The sequence below is a fragment of the Myotis myotis genome, unplaced genomic scaffold (genome assembly GCF_014108235.1).
Source record: "Myotis myotis isolate mMyoMyo1 unplaced genomic scaffold, mMyoMyo1.p scaffold_m19_p_2, whole genome shotgun sequence".
Lineage (NCBI taxonomy): Eukaryota > Metazoa > Chordata > Mammalia > Chiroptera > Vespertilionidae > Myotis > Myotis myotis.
Window position 1 is genome coordinate 20,220,601 of NW_023416324.1, and position 26,484 is coordinate 20,247,084.

Sequence of the window (26,484 nt, forward strand, 5' to 3'; positions counted from 1 at the left end):
TGACATAACTACATTTCCTCTGCTTTAAAAATGTTTTCAAAATTCAAATTGAGTATATATTTTATTTAAAATGATGAATAGATAATTAGAAAGCTTACTGTGTAAGTTAAAATTTTATTTTTAGATGATGGCTATTTCTTCCTTATTAGAGCCTCGTAAAAGATTCTCTGGTTACTCTTATGAACCATAGATTACAGAATCAAGATGAGAAATTCTGGGCATCCTCTCACCACTGCTTACACCTGCTCTGTCATACCCCCACCCAGAGATTTCCGGGCATTTGTTTAAATATCTTTTGTGACAAAGGAGCTCACTATCTCTGAAGTAGTTTGTTCCCACCTTGGGCAGTTCAATGAAAAGTTCTTCCTTATAATGAGCCCCACATCTATCTGCTGTTAATTTCTGCCCACTTATCCTGGCTGTGTTCCTTAAGACCACACAGAACAAGGCTAATCCTGTTTGTGTGATGGGCAGAAACACGGGCTGGGACCTGTCTTAGAGGCTGGTCTCTCTATCACTGAAGTGTCAGTGGCAAGTCCTCATTGTTCCTTGAGCCTCAGTTTCACTGGCGTAAGATAAGGACAATAACAATACTTACCTCACTGTGTCGCTGTGAGGACTAAATGAGATAATGAATCAACAGCAGTGTAGTGCTAGCACACTAGGAAATGCTCAAGTGGCATGAAGAAGCCACTCATGACCCAGAATACTTCTCTCCTCCAGGCCCAACTCCCTCTGCTCTTCCAACTGTTTCTTGTATATAAAAAGGATTCAAGTTCATCATCATCCTAGGTCTTCTTGGCCTGCATCTTTTAAAGTCTACCCAGTTACTGCAAACATAGCAATGTATTGGTAAGAGATCAGGTTGATAAGATTTTTGTTACATTAAGAGAACAGGTGGAGGGAAATTAGTGACTTCCGTGTTTTAGTTTATAATTCCTTTAGTTTATGAATCCATTCTTCCCTGAATTCTGGGATCACTCCTACCCCCTGCTCTTTTCAGTGCTACTCACCACCAAACAGCCTCTGATCCTTGTCTCCTTTCATGGGATCTATCTTTGCTGGACTCCTCCCCTTTCCCCTCATCCCTTCCCTCCTGCCTCTCAGATCTGTGCCTATTAATATACACTGTAAGGCGGGACAACTCTTTTGAGGTCAGATTCTTCCCTCATGCCAAATACAGTGGTGAGAGATACCTTCACCAGCTCAGAGGCGAGAGAGCCAACAAACGGAGAAACCCTTTCACCATAACATTAGAAACTATCACTCCCGTTATCACTGGGGCGCGTTACAGGAGAGACAGAATCCAAGGGACAGAAGAGCATGTTTTATGAAGGCACAGGTTTGCAGACACTGCTTCGCTTCACATTCATCTCGTAGCAAATACCTCCTCATCTGCTTTAGTAACAAAGGAGTTTGGGCTATTTGTGGAATGACAAAACACAATCTCACCCCCGCCAGGCTCAGCACACTGCGATTAATTTAATCTGCTTCCCCGCTCTCCCAGACTGCTCTGCGGCCTGCTTGGGGAAAAGCAGCTTAATAGGGAAACTTGCAGAAACCTGCCCTGCTGGCCCGGAGGCCAGATAAAAGACCGAGACAAAGCAATACTCTACCGTTTGGAATTTGTCCTTTCTCAATTCTCTGGATCAGTCCTAGGCTGCAAGGGATGCCTGGGATTCCCAGGGGTCTCAAATGCCTTTGTACAGAGTTAGGCACCTGAAATCTGAAAGGGGAAGGCCAGGACACCATGAGTCTAGGAGGCTGTGGGAGTAAAGCCAAGCTTCTGTGGTGCTGGCGCTGGGGGAAGGTAGAATCTAGCCCTTAATTGAAGCTGACCGTAAGGGCCAAGTATTCAGACCAGAATGAACAGAACAGTATGTCTGGGGCAGTCGTTACATAATGTCTCAACCTTTCGGGTGGCTCTCAATTCTGGTTTCACTCAGGCTCTGGCAGAAATAGCCCTAATAGGGGCGGGATAATGTGGGAAGGACCACAATGGCCTTGTCTGTGAAATGATCTGCTTCGGGGTTGGTCCCCTTCACTAGGCAGAGCACGTTTCTTTAGGCAGGGGCTATATCTTAGTCACCTCTGTATCTCCAGGGGCTAATGCAATGTCCACTATATGACAGACCCTTAATGTCTGTTAAACTGGAATATATGAAACCATGGTTTCAACAGGTCTCCCTAGACTCAAAATAAGCAACTTGCCAGCGAGCAACTGGGATTTGTAAAATTACTTCCGAGGCTATAATGGTTTGAGAGCAGCTAGGCTGGTGCCTGTCAATAAGAGTGGCATTTCTGGGTACCTGGCTATAAAGAAGCCTAAGAGCTATTCCTTGGTCCACTTCTTCCTGTTAAGGCAGGGAAACATTTACGCCAGCTCCAGGCACTTGGAAAGGCACAATGACCTCTAGGGGCAAAGGCCAGGAGTTGCCTGTGGAAATGGGCAGGCCCGAAGGACCACTGGTAGATGTCCAGAGAGGCTGAGCTCTCCTGCCCTCTGCAGAGAGAGGTCATACTGGCCCCAGCTATGCAAAACCTGGACCACTTCAGAACCAGTTCTGATGTTGTTTACATGCACAGATAAGACATCAACATCACCAGTTATACTGGAATACATTTAGTACTAATATTTACTGTGGCTATCTCAGATGGCCTGGCTGCTCATTCTATTTGCCGTGAAGATCTGACTCCAGAGGAAATGGGGGGCAAGCACAGCTTCTCCTTCCACCCCCTCAGCTGGACCAACACGTTCCCTCCTTTCTCTAGACAACAGGAGAGAGTATTTTGCTCAACAAGGCTTCTAACTAGCCTTGCTTGGCTATAGCAGGAGTAAGCCAGAGCTAATGGAGTTAAAAGAATTCAAGGAAGCAGAGTAGGTGATAACATGGGTCATTTGCCTGCAGCAAATTCTGCTGGGCAAATGGGAAAACAAGGCCACCTGTACCGCACAGAGCGTCCTCTCCAGGCCCCTTCCTGGCTCTAGAGTCCTGCTCACTGTGCCCAGCTTAGCAGGCCAGACACGAGGCCTGGAGGGTGACAGCAGGATTCCTGAAGGACTGCCCTCTGGAGAGCCTGAGTGGAGCACCTACAAAGGGACCCCAGGGCAACCACACCCCTGGGCCAGAGAGCAGCTGATGCAGTGCCTGGTCTGAGCAGAGGGCAGAGCCACAGCGCAGGAAGCCCAGGGTGCAGGGCACAGTCCTTGTGGAGAGGTCTGTGGGCCACCCGTTAGGATTTTAGCTTTATTTGGGCCCCTAAAAAAATTAGTGTCACTGCAGGTTAGGGAGGTAAGCTATTTCATAAGCACCAATCTGTTGGGGTTCCTTTCCCTCTCCCCAGCCCCCCACTCTCCCAGGGGAAGGGTAGGAAAATGAAGTGGGGGGTAGTATGAGGGGAAGAGGGAGGGAGGAGTGGAGCTCTACCCCGGGATCCTGACAGAGCCCATCAATTAAAGAGATTGATTTGGTTAACAACCTTCTTTAAAATGCAAATATACACCTGCGGTCATTCACACCTCACTGTGAACCACTTAGATAAGCAGATAGCTTTCTTCCCAGAGCTGGGACAGAAGGTTCAGTGGGAGGCGCGGGGGTGGAGAGCGATCATTTTGGATCCTGGGTGTGAGATCACAGATGATTAGAGTTGGAAGGGCCTCGTATAACATCTTCATTTTCCAGAGGAGGAAAAGTGCGCACAGTTAACTGTGCATTTTAGAATCAAAGAGGAATAGATGCAATTTGCTTGGAAGACAGTATCTTCTAAACACACAGAAGGAGCTCTTAGTGGTGGGGAAATTGTAGGACCCTAGGTACCAGAAGGCAGAAAGAACCAAGGCCAAATGTTTGCTAGTTTTTCAATCCTGCTAAGGACCAAGCTGTCAGACATCCAAGATGTCCCTGCCCTGAGGATACACAGCAGGCTCTCACACACATGCCACCCACATTCTGCTCCTCAGGGCACCTTCCTGGCTCTGCAAACAAGAGCGGCCGACCTGAAGCACCTCTCCCCGAGGGAAGTGACAGCGGTGGCAGGCGGACCCCTTTGGGGAACTTTACTGAGCAAAGGGGTGAGCTGGCCGGCAGAATGAGCGGGAGGCCGAGCCAGGTGGCCCCAGACCTGCCCTCGGTGTCACTGAACAATGATCTTGTGAGTCTGGCTGAAGGGGATTGGAGAGCAGACATGCTTCTCGGATCTTAAGCATCTGGGCTGAGTGACTCTGGCTGAGGCATCTGTTAGGGCTCCTCCTCCTCACTGGCAGCCATTACCATACAGCTGACTTTCATGCTGTCTCTTAGGACACAGGCAAAGAGAGCAGCCCTTCTCACTCACCCACAATCCCCAGCTAAAGTGTACATAAGCTGAATTGTAAACAGCTGAATGTTTTCCAAGCTGCCACCCCCAGCTATGAAGGAATCAATGGGGCGAACAGCCACCGTCCCCCATGCGGTTCAGGACAACAGAGCCAGAGCCGTGGGGGATTTCCAAACAGCTGCAAGAACTGCTTCCCAGTCAGGCGGGTGCTGCAACTCTACAGCCAGATCACACTCAGCAGCAGCATCTGCAGGACCACAGGGGGACGTCCAACAGGACAGGAATAACAGCTACTCTGACTTCGAGGCGTCAGGCAGGCGGGGTTTTCAGAGTCCTGCTTAAATGGGGACGGTCCTGTGTACCCCATGCCGAGGTGCAGGCCCCACATAGTCTCCTGTCACAGTGCTCTAGCAGACACTATGGTTTCAAAGGAGAATGCAACCAACAGGAGAGGCATCAGCACAGCAGGAGATGAAAGGAGAGGGCACAGGGGAAAGAACACTAGATCTGGTCAGACTTGGGTTCACAGTCTGGGTCCATCGTGGATCACCTGTGCAGCTTCAAGCATTGGTACCTGCTCTGAGCCTCAGTTTTCCCATCTATAAAAATGAGGATCACTGCCTGTCTTGCAAGGTTACAGCAAATATTTGAGTATAAGAAAAACCCTGGCTCTGATTACATTTAGAAGCTGGGCTACATGGAAGTTAAGACTTGGGGATCACAAAGACTCTGGGCTTAAATCATAGTTTGTAATCCTGGACAAGTTACTCAAGGCCTGTTTCCTTATCTACAAAATGGGGTATAATCTCTGTCTCATGTGGCTTCCATGAGGATTAAGATAATGCAGGTACAACACAGTGGAATTGACCTGACTTGGCCATAGAAGGGTTACATCACTGAGATCTGAGAGATTAGGAAACCAGCCTCTTATAGCTAAAGGTAAAATCATGGGAGATGAATTTATAACAGTTTACACTCCAGAAAAATATATATCTAGGAATGTTTAGTAAATTCCCTAATTATTTTCAGGGTGACAACAAGAAAAGGCAATGATGCCTTATTTATTTATTTGGTTACCAGCTGTAGGATCATGTAGATAAATGGCTGAAGGATTGGGGGCGGGGAAGGAGGGAGGGAGAATACTAAGCCTCAGTTGTCTTATCTATATAATGGGCTGGATAATACCTTGCAAATCAATCCTCCTGATAATTTCAGTTCTTGGAAACCATCCCCCGCGCTTCCTTCCTGTAACCATTGTCTAAGCTTTCCCTCACCCTACTTTGCTACAAATCAACTGACAGAACAGATTAATACTGATTACTGGAGTCCTGGAAATGTGGACTTAATTCATTTTAAAAGTATTTGATTCACATTCATGTTATTAATTTAAAGTGTCATTTGCTTGAATTGTTTAAAAATGTCTTAATATAGCTGGTGTGGACTCAGACGATGTATGATGGTTTCAAATATGCTAAAGATATCACTAACTAGGGATAATTATATAGTACTTGAGACATAATAGCCATGCAACTAAAACTTTAAAAATAACTCAAAGCAGTCACAAACTCTCACTTTCTTGCCAACAGTCTCAATACTCAGCATCGGCTCTGGACCTCCTAACGTACAGAGAAGAGCTGACATCTAAAACACATCTTTTCTTAAGAGGAGGTATAATAACTTTTACTGTGAAGAAAGTCATTCAAGAAACAGATACTTGCTTTCAAGAAAATCCTAACAGCAACGGGGACTCTTTTCAACATGTGGATTCCTCTTAGAGCACTGGCGATGCCTGTTTAACAGCAATCATTTCTTTAGCAGATGTAGAAAGAATGTCCTCTTCTTTTGGACTTATCTAAACTAAAAAAAAATCATCTGGAGACTCAAAGAGTAGGAAAGCACATCCTTTTCCACTAGCTATAAATAATCTGGAAGGGGAAGAAAAAAATACTAAGTTTACCATGCTGGCTAAGATGGTCTTACACTGAATCACAGAGCAACAATTTATTATTTAAAGTAACGCTATGTTTCTTACTCTACTTTTAATCTTCAAAACCTAACCATTTTAAATTGCATAATTATTGATTATAAAACTATATTATTGATGGGAAAGTGTCCAGAATCTGTAAGACTTCTGTCTTGGATAAACAAATGGTTGATTATTTTCCTATCTATTCGCAAAATGTCAGGAAATTGAATTAAAGATGATCTGTGTCTGAATAGTTTGACATATCAAGTCAGTGATCTAATGTAGCTAGTAATTCAAACTGAAATTTAAAAGTAAGTCAATGCTTAAAATGAAACCTGCACCTATTTAAGTTGTGAATAAATAGTTGTTTTAAAAAAGCACTCTTTTAAACAGAAAACATATTCAGTCTTTTAAACTGGGGACTCACATTGTAGTTTAAACCATGCCATAAAAAAATATTTAAAACATAAATCTACATATGTTCAGACCTCTGCCTTGAGGGGCAGTCCGGCTTTGATATCACCATCAAACAAGTTGCTAAATCACTGTGGAGTCATTTCTGTTACTGGCACAAAGGACTCACCAGAGTGGATTGCATAAGCAGCCAGTCCTCACCCTGCACTTCCATGGGGGCGGAAAACACAAAAGCATCTCTCTACAACCACTTTAGTGAGCTCCCTCCTGACCACAGAAAATCATCTTCATCTTCCAGTTGCAAAATGGCATAAAAGGAATAAAAGAGAAACTATCATTTATGAAGACTCACGTCCCTACTCTCATCTCAGTAGATGTATATTTTTGGAAGAGAATCTTTTAGTGGGTGGGACCAAATCTGTCTAGAGATTAAGTGGCATTGAACAGCTGGGAGAACTTTAATATAAACTTGGACTAACTCAAGAAGAGGGGGAAAATACCTCTTGGTAAGTAGCATATTAACACGAACAGTATTACCAGAACTGGAACCACCATCCTTCTCCCGTTTTTTGTTTTTACTTTATTTTGGCTTGCTGCTCCATGCTATCTGTAAGTGAAGGACTTTCATAGGAAGTGGGTGAACTTTATTCAGCAAATGGTTACCAAATGACTAGCATGAGGTCCACAGACCAAAGAAGGGCAAAGACTTAGAGGAAGAGTCTAAGGCAGGCATACATTCACAAAGGGAAAAAGATTAAAAAACATTCATGAATTCTTGATTCTGAGATAGTAACTGGTTCTTGTTTTTCTTAAATAAGAAATCTCAGGGAGGGGGGCAAGCTGTGTGAGAGCATGCAAGACCAGAGGCAAGAACAGTTCAATTTTGTGAGATGACTTATCTATTTATTCCTCTTCTCTTAGTCTGTTCTCTCTCCCTCGGAAAAATCAGAACCAAGGGATCCAAAGTATCTGAGACAGGAAATGAGTAAGGCAGGAAAAAGGATGTGGTCTGAAAAAGAGTGGATTCTGGGGCTGAGCCAGAGCAAGTAACAGGCACAGGGTCACAGATGGGGGAAGGGGTTTTGGTGGCAGGAAGAGAAGTCTCAGGGTCAACTGGCTCAGACTAGAAAGCCAGGGACAGAGGAGGTATGTCTGGAGAAGCATTAAAAACATCTTCCTAAAAAGTTATCCACCATTGAGATGCCGAGAAAAGATGGCTGAAGAGATCTACAACCAGGAGAATCATTCCCGGGACAGTTTCCTTTTCTCCTTACTTTAAAGAAAGTGGAATAATATACATTGAGTGCACTTAACACGGTAAATTAGAAATTAAGCCAGGACCTGGAAGAGAAGTGGAAAGGTCTGGTAGGTGAGTACATGATGAATTACCAATGTTCAGTTAGCATCTATGTGCCACCTTCAGTAAAACAAGAAAAATAAAGAAGAGGGTGAGACCAGGAGAGATTTACTCATGAAAATGCAGTCGGATGCCCTGGGCTGCCCCGGGCCGGGTGGCTCAGTTGGCAAGAACTTCGTCCCTACACCCAAAGGTGGCGGGGTCAATTTCCTTTCAGGGAAACGTGCCTGGGTTGCAAGTTTAATCCCCAGTTGGAACGGATGCAGGAGGCAGCGGATCGATGCTCCTCTCTCAAATGTCTCCTCTGTCTCTCAAAATCAATGAAAACATATCCTCAGGTGAGGATTTAAAAAAAAAAAATGCAGTTGGATAACTGAGAAACCAACTCAAGAACAACAGAAAAGTGGACGAAGAAACTGTCTGCTTTCTCAAGACGAAGGCTGGAGAAAAAAGGTATGTTTCCCCAGTGTGCACGGGAAAAGATCTTGGGTGGGCTGAGAGGCAGAGACCATGTGATGAAAAGTGCCTGGAAAGGGCAGGTGCCAAAAGAGCACCACTGCCCATCTGCTGGACCCTCTGTGAAACAAGCCAGCCCTTGTGAATGAGCCAAACCAGAAGCTCTGGCTCCCGCCTTGCAGGGACTGGAACTTAGGTACAGAAACAGGGGAAAACAAGTTTATCAGCTGACTCAAAAGTGTGGGCATTTCCAAATACAGATCCAGATGTCGGGGCTGTGTGGAGAAATCACTTTTACATTTTCCTCAGTGCCTAGCAAGTGCTTTCTTTATATGAAGAAGCCTAACAGAGGTCTGTAAAATGTAACTCAATGAAACCAAAACTACTTAAGAAACTTGTGCAGGCAGGTTTCTTAAGACTCAAGATAGAATCTCTTGCCCTATAACCAATACAGTAAGTTATTTCTATTCTAGAATCAAATGACATAAAGCCCTACATCCCTCATGACTTAAACCTGAGCCTTAATCAATGGACACTGCCAGGTGTATAAAAGCTTCCCTGTACTGGTATAAAAGATGGGGAGGGGACAGAAATAAAGGAGTAAGAAGGCATTCCCTTTCCCCACTAGCCTGTAGTATTCAGGCACCCCTAGAAATCCTGGCAGTTCCAACATTTGGGTTGACTCAGAAGGGGAAGAAAAATCCCAGGTGAATGATAATTGGATTACCGTTATGCACCAGAGCCAAAAGGCTGGAAAAGGCCAGGACAGCAGGCTAGATACAGCTAAAGTGACTATTTTCTAAATCAAAATCGAGACACGCGGGCTGACAGACAATAGATGGAATATTTTACATTGGGGCTGTCCTAGAAAAATCGAGGGCATATGGTGCATTTAGGTCGGTAGCTTATTTCACTACAAGGATCCTCTGGGCCCAATATGCTAATAGAGGGGATTAAAAACCTAGGATGGGAGATATGGGAGGAGAAAGCTGTCACTGGTAAAGCAGGAAAAAGAATGTGTGTCTGAAGACAGCACAGGAAAAAGGTAAACATTCTAAGTATGGAGCACGAAGGAAAGGAAAGTTGATCAGAACTGAAAGCATGTCAGTCGCTTCAGTGAAATCGGTCCAGGTATCGAAGGCGGGGCGGGGAGGGAGCGGGGGGGGGGGGGGCACAGACGGATATAAGTTCAGATTGTAGCTTCACCATTCTTTGCAACCTGACCTTGGGCTAATCATTCCCTCTGTGCACTTCAATTTAAATAGCGAACCTCACAAATCCCGATGTAAAGGACCAACAATATTAGAACACCATCATTTGGTCTGAGGAGAGAAAATGCTCTTCTAAAAATGGGAAAGGAGAGGACAGACACAGAACAGCTTGTCCCTTTCCATCCAATTAAAAACTGAACTAGATTAAAAACAAAACTCTCCGGCGAAGCCTCAGGCCCTCCAAGACAGAAGTCCCCGGTCGGTGGAGCACAGCAGCCTTGCTCCTTAAAAGGGACGTCCATCCCCCGCAACTCGCCGTCCCGGGAGGGCGGGGGCGGGGTGTGCGGGGGCTCGGGGTAGGGACGGGACACACGGAAGCGTTGGGCTCGCCAGGCTGACACCGAGGCTTCAGGGGGAGTGCGGGGCAGGCAGGGTCCCCGACGAGGGGAGGAGGCGCAGGACACCACTCAGGCGCCGAGAGGGCGAGAGCCGCGGGCTGGCACGGCCTGGCAGCCGAGTAGGCCCGGGCCGGGAGTGGCACCGGAGGGCGGTGCCCGGTTTCCAGCGCGAGGAGCGCGGGCCGCGGACCCCTCCTGGCAAGACCCCCTCCCCCGCGCGGGCACTGACCTGTCCAGGGCCCGGCTGGGCCTGGCCGGGCGGGGCCTACGCAGCCCCTTGGCCGGGCGCCGCCTCGCGCGGAGTCCCGGGCCCGGGCGGGCCGCCTCCTCTCCGCCGGGAGCCTCCGAGCCGGGGCCCGGGGCTGCCGCGGCGCATCCGACCGCACCGGCCGGGCCGGCGACAACAAAGGGCGGCGGGGGCGCGAGGCCGGGGCGGGGGCGCGGGCAACGGCTGGATTGCGCGCGCGCGGCGGGCGCTCGAGGGCTGCAGCCGCCGTGGAGACAATGCGGCGCGTCCCGGCTGGGCTCCCGCGGCCGCCTCCGCCGGGGGCGGAGTGAGGCGCGGGGCGGGGCCTGGGGCGCGCGGGGCGGGGCGGGGCCTCCGGGAGGCGGGGCCCCGGCGCGGAAGCCGGGCCGCGCGCTTCCTTTGTGCGGTCGCCCCGCCCGCCCCGCGGCGGTTAGGGACCTGGGCTTTCGGTGCGGGGAGGCCAGCGGCGCCCCGAGGACGTCTGCCCTCGCCGGGCCGCAAGTCCCCAGCGGCGCGGTGGCCTGGCCTCCCGCCTGGGCCAATACGGAGGCAATAATAGTAACTGCAAGCAATGCCTGCTCGGTGCGTGCCAAGCTCTGCGTGCGCGCGCTCTGCGTGTTCGCAACGGCCCCACAGGAGTCATTATCCGCCCCCACGGGGACAGGATCAGAGAGGTTAAGTAATGACCGAAGCGACCCGGCTACACCTCCATAAACGGGAATAATGCGACTGTTAGGCTTACTGTGGAGGTTACCTGAGGACATTTACACAAAGTGCCAGCAGTGCCTGGCACACAGTTGGAGCCCAATAAAGGTTACTTTCTCTTCCTAAACCACACTGCTTTAAACGGAATGGTCCTGGCGAAGTACAGTCATTCAGTAGATATGCTAGGAGCTGTGGGGGATACAAAAGCCATAAGTGAGTCACAAGCTCACTCCCCACTCCCAGCTTTGTGCTGAGAAGACAACTCGAATCTCTCCATGATTGCTCGCTCACTATTCCCAACATTTTCCCATTGTCTTGACTTTTTATTTATTTTTTTGCATTCACATTCTCTCTCTTTTCCCATTAGGTCTCCCTCATCCCTTTGTCTTTGTTTCCACGTTTTACATTTATTTTATGTTTCTTGATTGTTTACTTCACCCCCTTTCTCTTTTCCCCATTCCCTTTCCCCTCTAGTATTTTTCAAATTTCCAAAGCCCTTTTTCATTAATATTCACATTTCTGTCTTTACATTTCTTAGACATATATTTTGTTTTATAAAAGAAGGTAACATAGGATCGAATACACAGCTTCTCTCTATTCTCCAAACATGCCCACATCTTCCTGACTCCCTACCTCTACTTCCACGACTCCCTCCTGGAATGCCCTTTTCCCAACTCTGCATGTCCAGGTCCTACCTATCCTTCAAGGTCAAGATGCAAGAGCTGGCCGACAAACTTCTGTAAGGGACCAGATAGTAAATGTTTTAGACTTTACAGAACATACGGTTTCTGTGGCAACTACTCAGCTCTGCTGTTGTAGCAGGAAAGCAACCATAGATAATATGTCCATGAATACAGGTGGCTGTGCTCCAATAAAACTTTATTTATGAACCCTGAAATTTGGATTTTTTATAATTTTCATGTATCATGAAGACTATTCTTTTTATTCTTAAACATCTTAAAATGTAAAAACCATCAATAACTTCTGGGCTGTACAAAAAAATAGTGATGTGCTGTGTCTGAGTGGCTCAGTTGGTTGAGCATCGTCCTGTGCACCCAAAGGTTGCCGGTTCGATTCCCAGGAACATACTCAGGTTGTGGGTTCAATCCCTGCTCAGAGCATGTACAGAAAGCAACCAACTAATGTTTCTCTCTCACATTGATGTTTCTCTCTCTCTCTCTCTCTCTCTCTCTCTCTCTCTCTCTCTCTCTCTCTCCCTCCCTCCCTCCCTCCCTCCCTCTCCCTCTCCCTCTCCCTCTCCCTCTCCCTCTCCCTAACCCCCCTTCCACTCTCTCTAATCAATGGGGAAATATCCTCAGGAAAGGATTAAACACACACACACAACCAAAACAAATAATAATAATAATAAAACCAAGCTGGTGATGTGATGGATTTGGGCCTTGGGATACAGTTTGCTAACCCCTGCTCTAGAACAATGCCATTTCTCTGCAGTCTATCCTGATAATTTGTACTTGATAGTAACTCTTCCCTCTTATAGCACTTGCCTATAATCCTTCTATAGCATTTATCACATTTTAGTTTTTATTGTATATGTCCCCCCTCCCCTGTGCATTTATCATCTTTCCCAGCAGAACTGAAGCTCCTTGAAGGCAGGGTACAAATCTTTTTTACTCTATGTATTACCTCCCATCCCACAGTGCTTTGCACAGAGCAAGCATTCAGATAGATACAGGATGGTTATACAGTTAAGTGCTGGGTGGCTGACCATTGTTTCCACTGTGCAAAGCTTACTTCTCTCCTTAGATAGTCCTTTTGGGGCAGGATGCCTGTTATGTGTATATCATCTTGATTAGATTACAGAAAGAGATTTTTTGAGGGCTTTGTAGACAAGGTGGAGAAAGGTAGGCAAATGTCAGTTCATTTAAGGGTTATTGGATAACAAATAATTGAACAAAGAATATTGATTATCACCAACCTGTAGACAGGGCATGTGTCCTCATTTGGGTCCTATTCAACATTTCTATCAGCAAATTGGTTAAAGACAAAGAAAACATGCTATATAATTGATAGATGGCAAAGTTAGCAGAGGCATTATATAATGAATAACAAAATTCAGATATGAAACATTTCTGCCCCACCACATATTCTTTCTGTGCCTCGGTTTTCTTATCTTTAAAATGGGGATGATAAAAGTTTCTGCTTCAGAGGGTTACTGTCAGGTTTAAATGAGGAAATACATGTAAACTCTGACAGAGAGGGCCCAGTAAATGTTAGCTATTAACTATTACCATTTTCTTACTAGGCTGGAACTCTGGGCTAAATTCGCAAGATATTTAACACATGTCATTAGCTAGACATTGGCACAAAATATAAATTGTATGTGTTTGGGACTGGGGAGACCTGGAGTGAGAGCAGTCCATGTAAAAAGAAACCTCAAAAACAAAAGCAGACACAAAAGCTGACCCAACCATCAGGAATTCAGGTGACACAATGCTCTGTGGCCCAACAGTGTCATCCCCCTGGGTTGGAGCAGTTGATGTGGGGCCCTGGGTGCAACTTCCTGATGAAGGAAGGTGACACTGGAGCCAGAGTCATGGTGCTTTCATAGCTGTGTGACCTGAAGCCTCTTCAAGCTTTTTGTTTTCTCCTCGAAATACTGGGGCCATAACATTTCTTTCGTGGCCTTATTATCATGGGTAAAGGAAAACTTAGAACAGTACTGGACACATAGTAGGTGTTCAATAAATGTCAGTTCCTCCCTACCATACCATGTAGATCTGGAAAACAGTCCTGCCTGCCCCTTGAAGGGCTAGTACAGCGACCCAAGTCCCAACTTACTGTGACTTGTGGCCTTTTATATTTGGAATTAAGGTGCTTAATTTTGTGGATCACACTTGAAGGGAATTAATGAAAAGGTGGAAAGTGCCTAGACAAGAATAACCAGAACAGCGGGAATAGGGAATAGGAGGTTTTGACATGTAATAGGTAAAAAAAAAAAAAAAGTCTCAGCCTTTAGACTGGATATTCTCTCTCTCTCTCTCTCTCTCTCTCTCTCTCTCTCTCTCTCTCTCTCTCTCTCTCTCTCATTAATCCTCACCAGAGGAGATTTTCCCCATTGCTTTTCAGAGAGAGTGGAAAAGAAGGAGGGAGGGGAAAGACAGAGGAGAGAGAGGAGAAAAGCATTGATGTGAGAGAGACATATGGATTGGTTGCCGCATGCACCCTGACCAGGGTCTTGCCCTTGACTGGGAATTGAACCCATGACCCTTTGGTGCTCGGACTGACACTTTAACCAGTGAGCAACACCAGCCAGGGCTGATTGGGAGGGAGAGGAAAGAGACATGATAACTGTCTACAACCACAGTAGGAGATGGACTCTGTTATAATTCACAAGACAATCACAACCAGTAGTAGAAGTTCCAGGGGAGCAGATTTGGACTTAATTTGAAGAGTCACTTTCTGATCATTAGAGCAATTCCACAATGGAACGGCTGCTTTTCAAAACGATGAATCTTGCAAGTGCCAAGAGAACAATGAACTCCTTCCTGTCTTTTACTTTTTCTAATGTTCTTTCTCCATATTCCTTTGCTTTCCTTTTCCTTGATCCTGTCTTCCATTCATTATAGGACATTTATTACACCCCCCCCCCCATTTTGTCCTTCCATTTCCAAACTTTCTTTTGGCTCTCCCCACCCTCACCCCAACACACAGTCCAATGACTGGAACTGCCACCCTGAGTTGTAGGCAGCAAATGGCTCAGAATGTCACTGAAATCTGGGCCAAGATTGCTGTGCACACTGGCAGGGAGGGAAGGAAAGCAAATGGATTGCTGCAAAGGCAGAACTACTGCTGTGACTCTCCCACCAGGGTAGAAGGATCCAGCGGAATCTTCTGAAACCTAGGCCATGGGAAAACCCACTTGTCGCTGGGCACTCACAGGCAGACAGATGGGGTCCCAGCCGAGCACTGTTCCTTCAAAAATGCTCTCCACAAGCTGAACTCATTCTGAATCCCTTTCCAGCTCCCCCTAGGCATTTATTTCCCTTATCTTGGAGCTACACAGCCATCTTGTCATATTTCCAATGTCAAGAACTCCTCTCCTACCAATGAAGCAGAAAACAAAGACAACTGAATACCTGCTGAGCTCCCCAGCTAGCATATGGATGTGTAGACACATCTGACAGCAATGACATGTAGGCCTGAGTCTGCATCTAGGATTTTCAACTCTCCTTTCTCTAGCCTTTTATCTTATACCTTCTAGGCCCCCTTTCCTTTATCCTTGGTTCATCTTCTCTTCCCTCCATCTTTACCTACCCAGTTTCCTCGTTGCCTCTTTGGTTTACAATAGTTTCCCCTTCCATTCTAGTGGCCCAACTATAATGTGCCAGGGGATGGCAAGGAAGGCCAGCTCTCTCCCCTCCCCCAAGGGCCCCACTTCACTTCATACCGTGAGCTGGGATCTGCTGGATATTAGGGCTCTTGGGTACAGGCAGACCGCTGGGCATGGCAGTGACAATGGCTTGCTGATGCGGTGATGGGCGGGACCGAGCCTCAGGCAGACTCTTCTCCCCAGGTACCACTTCCTTCCAGTCCTCTGGGGTGCACTGCTGGGGCTGTTAAGACACAGGACAGGGATGATCTTCTCATGAACTGCCTTTACATTCTGGACACTTCCCTGCTTCCGTGGAGCTTGGGTAGAAGACAAGGACATTAAGATTTAGCCAGCCCCACGTTAGAGAGAGGCCCCTTTCTGGAATATCCAGAGGTCTTCACCACTCACCCCACCTGGAAACACGTCCCCGTAGGGCTGTGGGATTACCTGAGCTGTGGCCCCCATTTGTTCCCCGCACCTGGGATCGTCTTACTCACCACTGGTGACGCAGGCTGTAGCTGTAGGATGACAGCGGAAGCGTGCTGGAACCTGCGTTGAGGGGTGTGGGACAGGCCCTCAGGGTACCCATTGTGAGGCCCAGCATCTGGCGTGGGAGGGTGGCAATGCTGAGTGCTGCCAGGCTTGTATAGGTTGGCAGTGGGACACTGGAGAGGCAGGGTGGATGTCACTGGGCCTAGAGGCATGGCATGGGATTCGGGACTGGGCTGCAGGGCCAAGCTCGGAGGGATGGAGGCGAGCTGGGGGTGGGACTGGGCTTGGAGTGCGGGCCGTGCTTGCTGGGGCTGCTGCTGCTGCGCTGGCTGCTGCTGCTGCTGCTGGATCACAAACTGGGGCTGCAGGTGCTTTGAAGGCGGCTGGGAGAGGAGCTGGTGTGGCTGCAGTTGAGCATAGGCTGAAGGGGAAAAACCAGGGAGGGGGCGTGGCTTGACCTCGTCCTCTGCAAAGCACCCCAAATGGACCCTCTCCCATGCCCACATAAAGGAGGCTTCTCAAACTCAGTGTGGATTGCTTTCACCTAGAGCCTAGAGCCTGACTTGGTCATGGCCCGTTTTTTTCTCTCTCTCTGTTTTCTTGCTTTCCTCCTATGCTGCGACACTGGACCTGTGGCTGTCCCTCAAAGCCCAATGCAAAACTCACCTCCTCTGTGAAGCCTTCCTTGACATTCCAGCGGGCTTCTCTAGGGTGCCATGTTCTCTCTCTTCTCCAGGCCCTTCGCTTGCTTTTTTCCATGCCTTCCATACGTGCAGCCTCCCATTGCCCAACCCAGCTCTATCTGGCTCGTTCTTATTCACCCTCTGCTCAGCCCAGGCTGGCCTCCTCCAGGAAGCACCAGTTGCACACAGTGGTCCTCAGACTGTGGCAGGAGGCAGACCAGGGCCGGGCTACCAGCACCTTCTGTTGCATACTCTGGGACGTTGGGCTATGTGCGCAACCTCTCTGGGCCTCAGCTTCCTTGTCTAAAAATTAGAAATAAAGATAGTTCCTACCCAGAAAGTTGTAAGGATGAAATAAGACACAAACAAAACTGTGCAAATAAAATGAGAGAAAATGACATGATGTGCACAGCTCAGTGTCTGGCACCCAGTCCTGTTCAAGCATTTCTAGCTATAATTAAAATCATTATTTCAGGGCTGGCTTGGATTCTCAAAGTATCTTGGGCTTACCTCTATCAGAATCAGCAATATTACAGTGAGCTACAACTGTTCTTAGCTCTCTTTCCTTCCAGATCATAAACCCCGTGGCATCAAAGCTGTCAGGTATCTCTTTATCCAGAACCTCATGCCTGACACTAGATGGGTGCTAAGTAAGGAAACTTATTGTCATTTTTGGCATTCACTGCTGGCCTTCTCTCCCTGCATTTTAACCAGGCTGACCTTTTGAGGTGAGGATTTTTAGTATTCCCTTCCGGGTCTATCTCATGCCTTGTATACAGTAGCGTTTCAGGACATTCGACTGAAACCCAGGTCTGAAACAAGAGGCATTAAGGAAAAACAAAGTGGTCCCTGGTGACGGACTGTTGCAGGCAGAAAGAGAGCGAATGTGGGTGGCCCACAGGCTACAGTGTGGATGTCAGTCAGTGATGAAAGAGGGAAATTCCAATGGTGATGAGGTTTTGAGAGGAATGTGCTGGGTTTGAGGTGATGGTGGAACGTCCAAATGAAAATTTCCAGCAGGCATTTGGTGATTATAAGTTGCCCCTGACCCTAACCGAAGCCTTGTCTCCTAATTCCACACTGAACAGCCAGGAACTTATCTGAACTTAACTTACAAAGTCACTTAACTCAAAACTTAACAACCAGGCAAAAAATGTTAATCAGGCAAACTTCACGATCAGGAATGTCTAAGACAACCGTTGATAGCACCTGAGATACTAGAGATGCCACGCCAGTCCTGTCAGGCTCCAGCAGCCAAACAGACCTGCAGAATGATGCTTATCCTCACTGAAAACTCAGGTAAAACCTTTTCTCTATTATTTCAAAATCAGGAATTCCGGGCTTGGGAACAGAGTCACTCTGGGGGCTGCCTATCTGAGGTGAGAGCCAGAGATGGTGCAGGTCAGAGGAGCTGAGAGGATCAGTGCACATCCCACTGCTCGCTGGCTGTGTGGCCTGAGATGGGCCCCTTTCCTTCTCTGGGCTTCAGTTTTATCTGTGAAACATGAGGTTTGGGCTAGGTGATCATACAAGTCTCTTCCTGTTTTACAATTGTGAGTGGCTATCACAGGAAACTAGTTTAAAATTCAGGATTTGTAAGAAAAGGTTAAAGAGAAGAAAGGTTCTGGATCTATAGAACATAAATAGTATAGTTAGGGAATTAGGGACACTACATGTTTACCAAATTGGGAAAGGCGACTGCTGGCCTACTGGCCCTCCATCCCTGGGCCTCCAATCCTACCCTACCCCCTCCCTGACCCTGTGCTGTTAGTGGAAAACCCAAAGGCAATTGTTTTAGAACAAATGATGCTAGTGTATGCCAAGGCTGTAAACAAAGCTCCTGGAAGCTTAGATAACCTCAGAGGGAAGGTAGGGGAGGGTGGGGGTAAGGGGGAGAGATCAACCAAAGGACTTGTATGAGTGCATATAAGCATAACCAATGGGCGCAGACAACAGGGGGTGAGGGTGAGGGCAGGACTAGGGGGATGGGGGGCGCAATAGGGGGATAAGCTCACATTTGTAATACCTTAATCAATAAAGGGGGGAAAAAAGACCCCAGTGTATTTTGGGTGGAGTATACATCCTTCTGAGGTTAATGAAAAACAAATACCATGAATTAAACTGCAGCATTGTCCTGGGTCAAAAGTCCTTTTCTATTGAGTATTGCAATAACCTAATGGGTCTCTGTGACTCCAGTTTCTTCTCCTATAGCCCACCTAACAGATGATTGCAAAGTACTCTTCCTGGTGCACAGATCTGATCCCTGATCAAAAGCCATCGGGGACTCTTCTTTGTCAGCAGCCATCTAAAGCCCCTGACGTTCAAGATCTTTTCACAACACAAACCAACCTTTCAGTTCTTATTTCTTTGCTCCAAGCTCACTGTCCCCGCTATGGAGTTTGTCTTGTCTCACGCTGTCTAGAGCGCCACAGACCAAATCCCGGTCACCCTTTCCCATCCTTGCAGCTAGCAGGACTCTCCCCTTCTTCCCAGCTGTTTGGAGGTCTCTGCTTTGCACTGTCCTAGGGACAGCGTGCCACTGACCAGCAGTGGGATGCTGGGAAGTCATCTGCCCTCTCTGTACCTCTGTGTCCTCATCTTTAAAATGGGGGTCATGATAATACCTATCTCATAATTATTTCAGTAAACAACCATCTTCTTTAGTAGGCAGAATTGATGGGATTTGTTTCCTCCAAAGCACCTTGAATTTAGCAGATGCTCAATCAGTATTACTGAATGAATGAATGAATGAATGACAAACATGGGCTCCAGCTTGTTTGTCCCACAAAACCAGAACATGGAACCAAGATGGCGACACAGGTAAGCACCTGAACTTGCTGCCGAGCACAACCACATTAAAACTACAACTAAAAGATAAAACGAGTAGCATCCAGAACCACGGGAAGGCTGGCTGAGTAGAAATTCTACAACTAGAAGGAAAGAGAAAAGTGCATTGAGTCCGGTAGGAGGTGCAGAGGTGTGGAAGTGTGGAGGTATGGAGGCACTTGTGAAAGGGGCTGGCAGCTGGGTATGCTGTTGTCTTTTTCAACCGGGAGGGAGATACAAGCGCCCAACTGCGCTGAACTTCAATTCTGGGAGAGAATTTGGGGACCCAGACTCATACAGAGAGAAACTGGACTGTCTGGCATTGGGCTGGAACGTGAGGGCGGCTTTCTCACAGAGGTGCTTGCAGCGTTGATTGTTCCTGCATGGGGCCACGGGACACAGACCCCGGGACCTCTCCATGGCAGGGCTGACTGGCAGCCATTGCTGTTTGCTCCATCCTGGTGATTCTCTGAGACCCCGCCCCACCCAATTTACAACCCCACCCAAGCTGTGCGCAGAGGCTTTTGCATAGAATGGCCTGGCCTTTCTCTACCTAAAAACCTGTCAAACTGTAGCTGGGTCAGAGAACCCCAGAGCTTCCAAAAGAAGGCCTAAGGCTCATCAGCAGCCAGCATTGCTTCACAGCTGCGCCTCATCTGGGCACCTCAAAACCCCAAACAAAGAGGAGGAATCTGCAGAGCTCTCTGTAGCTCCTGCTGGGTGGCCTCAGGCAATGGCGGACTTTGTACCTCCTTGGAGATCCAAGAGCCAGTATACCCAGTGGTCAGAGTGAGACCATCCAGATTACAACTCTTCACATCCATAAGAGACACACTCAGGGGACAGACTCAGTGAGCACCAAAGACCCATTGAAGCAAGGCCTGCCCCATAAGGGTGTCTCCAGCACAGAAGTTCTCCCATTATAGACACAACTGGTCCTCACAGCCAATTGGCCTGAAGGTCAATTCCTCCCAGTGATACCACAGCAATCAAGGCTTAACTACAACAAGACTGTGCACACAGCCCACAAAGGGGTGCACCAAGAGTGTCCACCTCAGGTAATTAGGGAGGCTGAGTCATTGGGCCCTATAGGACACCTAGCACACAAAGCCACTCTATCAACACAGGGAAGCAGCCAAAATGTGGAGACAAAGAAACATGTCACAAATGAAAGAAATGGAGGAAAGCAAATGACTGGATATAGAGTTCAAAACCACGGTTATAAGGTTACTCAAGAATCTTCTAGAAACCTCCGAGAAATACAGTGAGACCCTCAAGGATATGAAAAAGGACCAATTAGAAATTAAGCATACACTGACTGAAATAAAGAATAATATACAGAGATCCAACAGCAGACTAGAGGATCCCAAGAATCAAGTCAAAGATTTGAAATACGAAGAAGCAAAAAACACCCATCCAGAAAAGCAAAGGGAAAAAAAGAATACAAAATTTGAAGATGGTGTAAGGAGCCTCTGGGGCAACTTCAGGCGTACCAACAACCAAATTATGGGGGTGCCAGAAGAGAGAGAGCAAGATATTGAAAACCTATTTAGCCCTGGCCAGCTTGGCTCAGTGGATAGAGTGTCGGCCTGCAGACTAAGGGGTCCCAGGTTCGATTCCGGCCGAGGGCACATGCCCGGGTTGTGGGCTTGATCCCCAGTGGGGGGTGTGCAGGAGGCAGCCGATCAATGATTCTCTCTCATCATTGATGTTTCTATCTCTCTTTCCTTCTCCCTTCCTCTCTGAAATCAATAAAGAAATAAATTTTTTTTTTTTAAAAAAAGAAAACCTATTTGAAGAAATAATGACAGAAAACTTCCCCTACTTGGTGAAAGAAATAGACTTACAAGTCCAGGAAGCACAGAGAACCCCAAACAAAAGGAATCCAAAGAGGACCACACCAAGACACATCATAATTAAAATGCCAAGGGCAAAAGACAAAGTGAGAATATTAAAAGCAGCAAGAGAAAAACAGTTAGTTACCTACAAGGGAGTACCCATACAACTGTCAGCTGATTTCTCAACAAAACTATGCAGGCCAGAAGGGAGTGGCAAGAAATATTCAAAGTGATGAATAGCAAGAACCTACAACCAAGATTAGCTAAGCTATCATTTAGAATTGTAGGTCAGATAAAGAGCTTCACAGATAAGAAAAAGCTAAAGGAGTTCATCACCACCAAACCAGCAGTATATGAAATGCCGAAGCGTATTCTTTATTTTGTTTTTATTTTTTTTTATTTTATTGATTTTTTACAGAGAGGAAAGGAGAGAGATAGAGAGAGTTAGAAACATCGATGAGAGAGAAACATCATCAGCTGCCTCCTGCACATCTCCTACTGGGGATGTGCCCGCAACCCAGGTACATGCCCTTGACCGGAATCGAACCCGGGACCTTTCAGTCCGCAGGCCGACGCTCTATCCACTGAGCCAAACCGGTTTCGGCCCGAAGCGTATTCTTTAAGAAGAGGAGGAAGAAGAAAAAGGTAATGATAAAAATTCTGAACAACAAAGTGACAACAAATACATATCTATCAACAAGTGAATCTAAATATCAAGTGAATAAAAAATCTGATGAACAGAATAAACTGGTGAATATAATAGAATCAGGGGCATAGAAAGGGAGTGGATTGACAATTCTTGGGGGAAGAGGGTGTAGGGGTGTGGGAGGAGACTGGACAAAAATTGTGCACCTATGGACGAGGACAGTGGGGGATAAAGGCAGGGTGGGTGGGAACGGGGTGGAGGGGAGCTATGGGGGGAAAAAGAAGAACAACTGTAATAATCTGAACAATAAAGATTTATTAAAACTTGAAAAACAACCACAAAAAAGCAGAACATGGATGAGGTGGGTGCCACCTTGCAGACCATTCTGGTTTATGGAAGACTTTCCTCCTGTCCAGCCTCTGCTCACTACCTTCCTGTGCTAACCTTCAACTCACCCTAACGGCCCTGCTCCTCATCCTCAGGACATCGCAGCCCCTTTTAGGTTCAGTTTCAGCCTCCTGTTTCCTGGAGTTCCCTCCTCTTGCTTCAATGATCTGAGGCATAAGCTTCTCAGGCATAGGCTCAGCGCCTGTTTTCTCCCTCTTTGCCTTAACCTTCAACTGTGAGTTTTCCCTCGGAATTCCTGAATGCTTTTGTTTGCTTGTTTGCTTCAACTTGTGATAACATTTACTATCTTGTATATGTATCCCATTGATTCTTAAAAATTAACTCATCTCCCCCACTTCTCATTTTAATGTCTTTTGAATTGGAATGCATATACAGTTGATGATGTGGGTTTAATTGGCAGTGCTTTTCTTAGTTAAAAAAATAACGGTGCCTCTTATAATCAGTGGTGTCTTAGATTAAACAGAAATACTTGCATTCTTTTGTGTGTTCATTTCCTATCTATCCAACCAGATTGCATGGTTTTACAGTCAAAGATGTCTTATGTTTCTTTTTTTAAAAAAAAATTAAAAACGGCTTTAACTCAACTGGGAAGTTTTTATGTATCTTTTATCTTCTGCATTGTCCAACATAATACTCTACACGTTTGTAGATGCTTAGCAAATGTTTGCTGCTGATCATGGTAAGGCCAATGAATTCTTCTCCCTCTCCCAGCCCCCCAGCTCAGTGTGGGTGGTGAAGGAGGGCTTTCCCATTGAAGCCATGCTACCGAGGTGGTCATATCTCTCTTCCCCAGTTAGAATGGGGCATATCCCTTTATGAAACTGATGCACAGAAATCTCTCTGGACCTTCCTTCTTATATTTTCCCTAAGGTCCAATAGTTTCATTTTTTTCCTGCACCCATTTTAGCTCCCACTCCCCATTGCTAGAAAGTTCATTGCTTCTAAGGATGAAAGGGTTGGTTCCATGGGACCTCAGCCACAGTTTTGGAAGGCTTCATCAGCCCTTTCTGCTGGGGAGCAGGGGAAGGGCAGGCCTGGGGTCTGCAGGAATTAGGGCCCAGCTAAAAGGAGACTCAGCGAATGGTCTGGTGCTCTAACCTTGAACAGCCTCCTTAGAATCTGAAGAGGCCCACTGCTGTTCCCAAACGGCTGGTTGTTAGCAACAGGGGATTAAGGCCCTCCAGGCAGGAGGGCTGACTGTGAGGGATTACTGACACGCCCCTTCACTGCATCCACTGTCAACTTATCAGTAATGGATCTCTATTGATCTCAAGGCTTCAAGGATGCAGGACTCAGCCCACTTTCCCGAAATGCTGGCACTCTTGTCCCCAAGTCCACAGGTGCTGTAAGCATCCCAGTCAATAACTGGTTAGAGTTTGGAGCTACAGGAATATTACGAGGGGAGGGTACCTGTGAGAGGGGAATGGCATAACTTTTTACTACCTGCTATTGTTCAAGGTTTAGAAAGTTACATGAAGAGATACTTTCAGCCATTCAGTCATTCCACAAACATTACTAAGCACCCACTGCAGGCCAGGTACTATGTTTGGTGCTGACTACAACATGGTCCCTAGAATACGGTAGATGACAGTTCAGTGAAAGGACAGCTGGTGAACAGATTTCTCAGCACAACTTGGTAAATGTTATGATAGGAGATAAGGGCCGAATGCTGAGGACACAGAAAAGGGGGTTCAGCTTGGGAAGGGGTGCAGAGAAGATTTCCCAGATGAAGAAAGTATTAGCACCATCCAGAGTTAGGAAGATGACAAAAGGAACAGCATTTGGGAAGAGTTGGGGCTATAAAATACGGGGGTGCATTTAGGAACCTGTAGGGCATCCTGTACCGCGGAACCCAGGGTGTCTCTGGGAGAAAAGCCAGAGAGGAGGCAATTTTAGGTCTAAATGATGCTGGCACCCTCAGGAGGCCGCTCAGCTCCAAACATGTCTCAGGCCTCAGGGTATAACTAGATTGAGGTCGACTCCAGAGGTCAGACAAGGAAGCTCCTTTTAGGAAAACTGAAAGCAACAGCCACATGAATGTTGGGAGGAATCTGTTGGCGGGGGCGGAGGGGGGGGAGGGAAGCAGAGTGAAGGGGAGTTTCCCTGTAAGAGGAAACTGGGTTATAAAATCAGGGTTGCCAACTGAGGGGCTCTCTGCCGCGGTGCACCTACGCTTTTGTGTCCTTAGGCCTGCTCTGCAGCCAGCTGGCAAAGCCACCCAAATCCTCTGTGAGCGGGATTCCTTACCAGGCAGCCTGGAGCATTAAAATGAAACTACCCCATCCCTAGCAGAAGGATGATAGGGAGTGCAGCCTAAGGAGCTAAAGGCATGGGTTTTAGAGTCAGACAGATCTGCTTTGAGTCTTGGTTCTGCCACCTCTAGGCTGTGCAGTCTTAGACAAACTGCTTAACCTCTCTGTACGTGGATTTCCTGTTCCGTAAATGGTGATACATACTACATAGAGAAGTTAGAATCAAATGGAATATTATGCTTAAACCACAAAGATGTTTGCTGCCTTTGTTTATACCTAGGAGATGCTCAATAAATGGTAGCTATTTGTATGTTGCTTTGAATGCCTCAAAGCATTTTTCATCATTTGAGTCTCATGTCTTCCTTATAATAAGCCTCTCAGGCAAATGGGCAGCATTCCCGTTTTACAAGCAAAAGTCGAGAGTGGTTTCCAAGTGACTCCTACAGTGCAGTCGGCTAGGGGGCAATCCGCTGCATCTGACAGATGAGGTAAAGTGCCTTCGTGTAACAAATGCTCAGGAAGTGCTGCTGGGCGAGTGCAGGGTGCGAGTCGGGATGCACACAGAACATGGCAGGCCATGGAGGCTTCATGGGAGGCTGTGGAGACGGTTAGAGGTGATCTTGGACAATGATAGGGGAGTGTTATGCCAGAAGGTGGGAGGTAAGAGTCATAAAGGGGTGGGAGTGGGGAGAGGTGGAGGCCTGTGTGAGGAAGCCAGGCAGTGAGAGTGGTGCAGTGGGCAAGGGGGGAGCGACCCCCCAGGGCAGAGTCAGTCTATCAGGAAGCCCTTACGTGCTATTGATTGAGTCTCTCCCATAGTCGGGGCATTGCAACTGACAAAGCAGGAACTAAAGACACAGTGCAGGGTTTCTGGCCAAGGAAGAAAGAATCTCTGGGGAAGATGATTCCAGCAGCTGTGAGCAGGACGTCCTGGCAACCAGTTAAGCCTGCCGAGAGCCTACTCTTTGGTGGTCACTCTGCAGGCCACCTCATTCACCTTTACAGCCTGTGGTAAACATCATCATCTTTGTTTTATAAATGGATTGATGTTTACAGACATTAGGCAATTGATGATGGTCATAAAACTAGTGATGAAGCTGGGGTCTGAAACCAGGTCTAAGTCCAAAGCCTGTGCTTTTCCCATTTATAACACCCCCCTCTCCCCCGCCGGTGAAGGAAAATTAAGTTAAAATAAGCCTGAGATTGTGAGCCTGGCGCACAGGAAAACCTCACGACTGTGAGCAGAGGTCAGGAACTGGGAAAGGGGACCCTTCCGTAGAGGAAGACTCCTGGTTGTGTTTATGAATTCTCCAAATGTTAAACATGTAAAAGCAGGTGGGCAGGTATCCAAGTGGGAATATCCTGTCTCTGGCTGGCAGCCTCTGGGGAGCGAGGATGAGGGCAGGGATGGATGCATAAAAGCCATCTGTGGACAGTTGGTAGATTTTTGAAACGTAAGAACAGACAAGCTCCTCTGGGGGCTAAGTGTTGGAATAAAACACAAGGGAGACAGGGGGAAAGGTCTTCTGGGTGTCCCAGAGCTCATGGCAGTGGGGCAGCGAAAGGGGAGGAGGAGCAGGTCCCACCTACATGAACAGATGGTCAGAGGCACACATGGCCTCTCGGGTGTAGGTACTGCCCAGTGCCAACGGAGATAATCCTCCTTCTGTTCAGTTCTTGAAACTTACTCATTTGTCAAGGTGCAGCTCAAATTTCTACAACCCCTATTGGAATTCAAACTTGCTCCTCTCTGTGACTCCCATATGGTTAGCATTATGTTTGGCACATAATAGATGCTAAATGAAAATTTGCTGAGCTGAACTGAACAATTAAAGAGAAAAAACTATTTGGGGATGACAGTCATTCTTTCTAAGCCATATCTTCTTAATTTGTGAGATGAAATAATCATTATTAGGATTAAATGAGATATATAGG

General features: G+C 47.1%; 1 protein-coding gene across 4 annotated transcripts in view; it reads right to left on the reverse strand.

Annotated features, from left to right (window-relative positions):
* The window catches only part of PHC2 (polyhomeotic homolog 2), a 49,496-nt gene that overhangs the window by 12,323 nt on the left and 10,689 nt on the right, over positions 1-26,484 (reverse strand). Inside the window, exons 7-8 of one of the 4 annotated variants that reach the window (XM_036347191.1) lie at positions 15,902-16,317; positions 15,480-15,645 (exon numbers count right to left, since the gene is read on the reverse strand). In XM_036347191.1, coding sequence (XP_036203084.1) covers positions 15,480-15,645; positions 15,902-16,317 — 582 coding nt within the window. Of the gene's footprint in view, positions 1-6,035; positions 6,243-6,866; positions 9,621-10,348; positions 10,649-15,479; positions 15,646-15,901; positions 16,318-26,484 lie in introns of those variants that run through there. The other 3 variants (XM_036347189.1, XM_036347188.1, XM_036347190.1) reach the window with 3 other exon arrangements.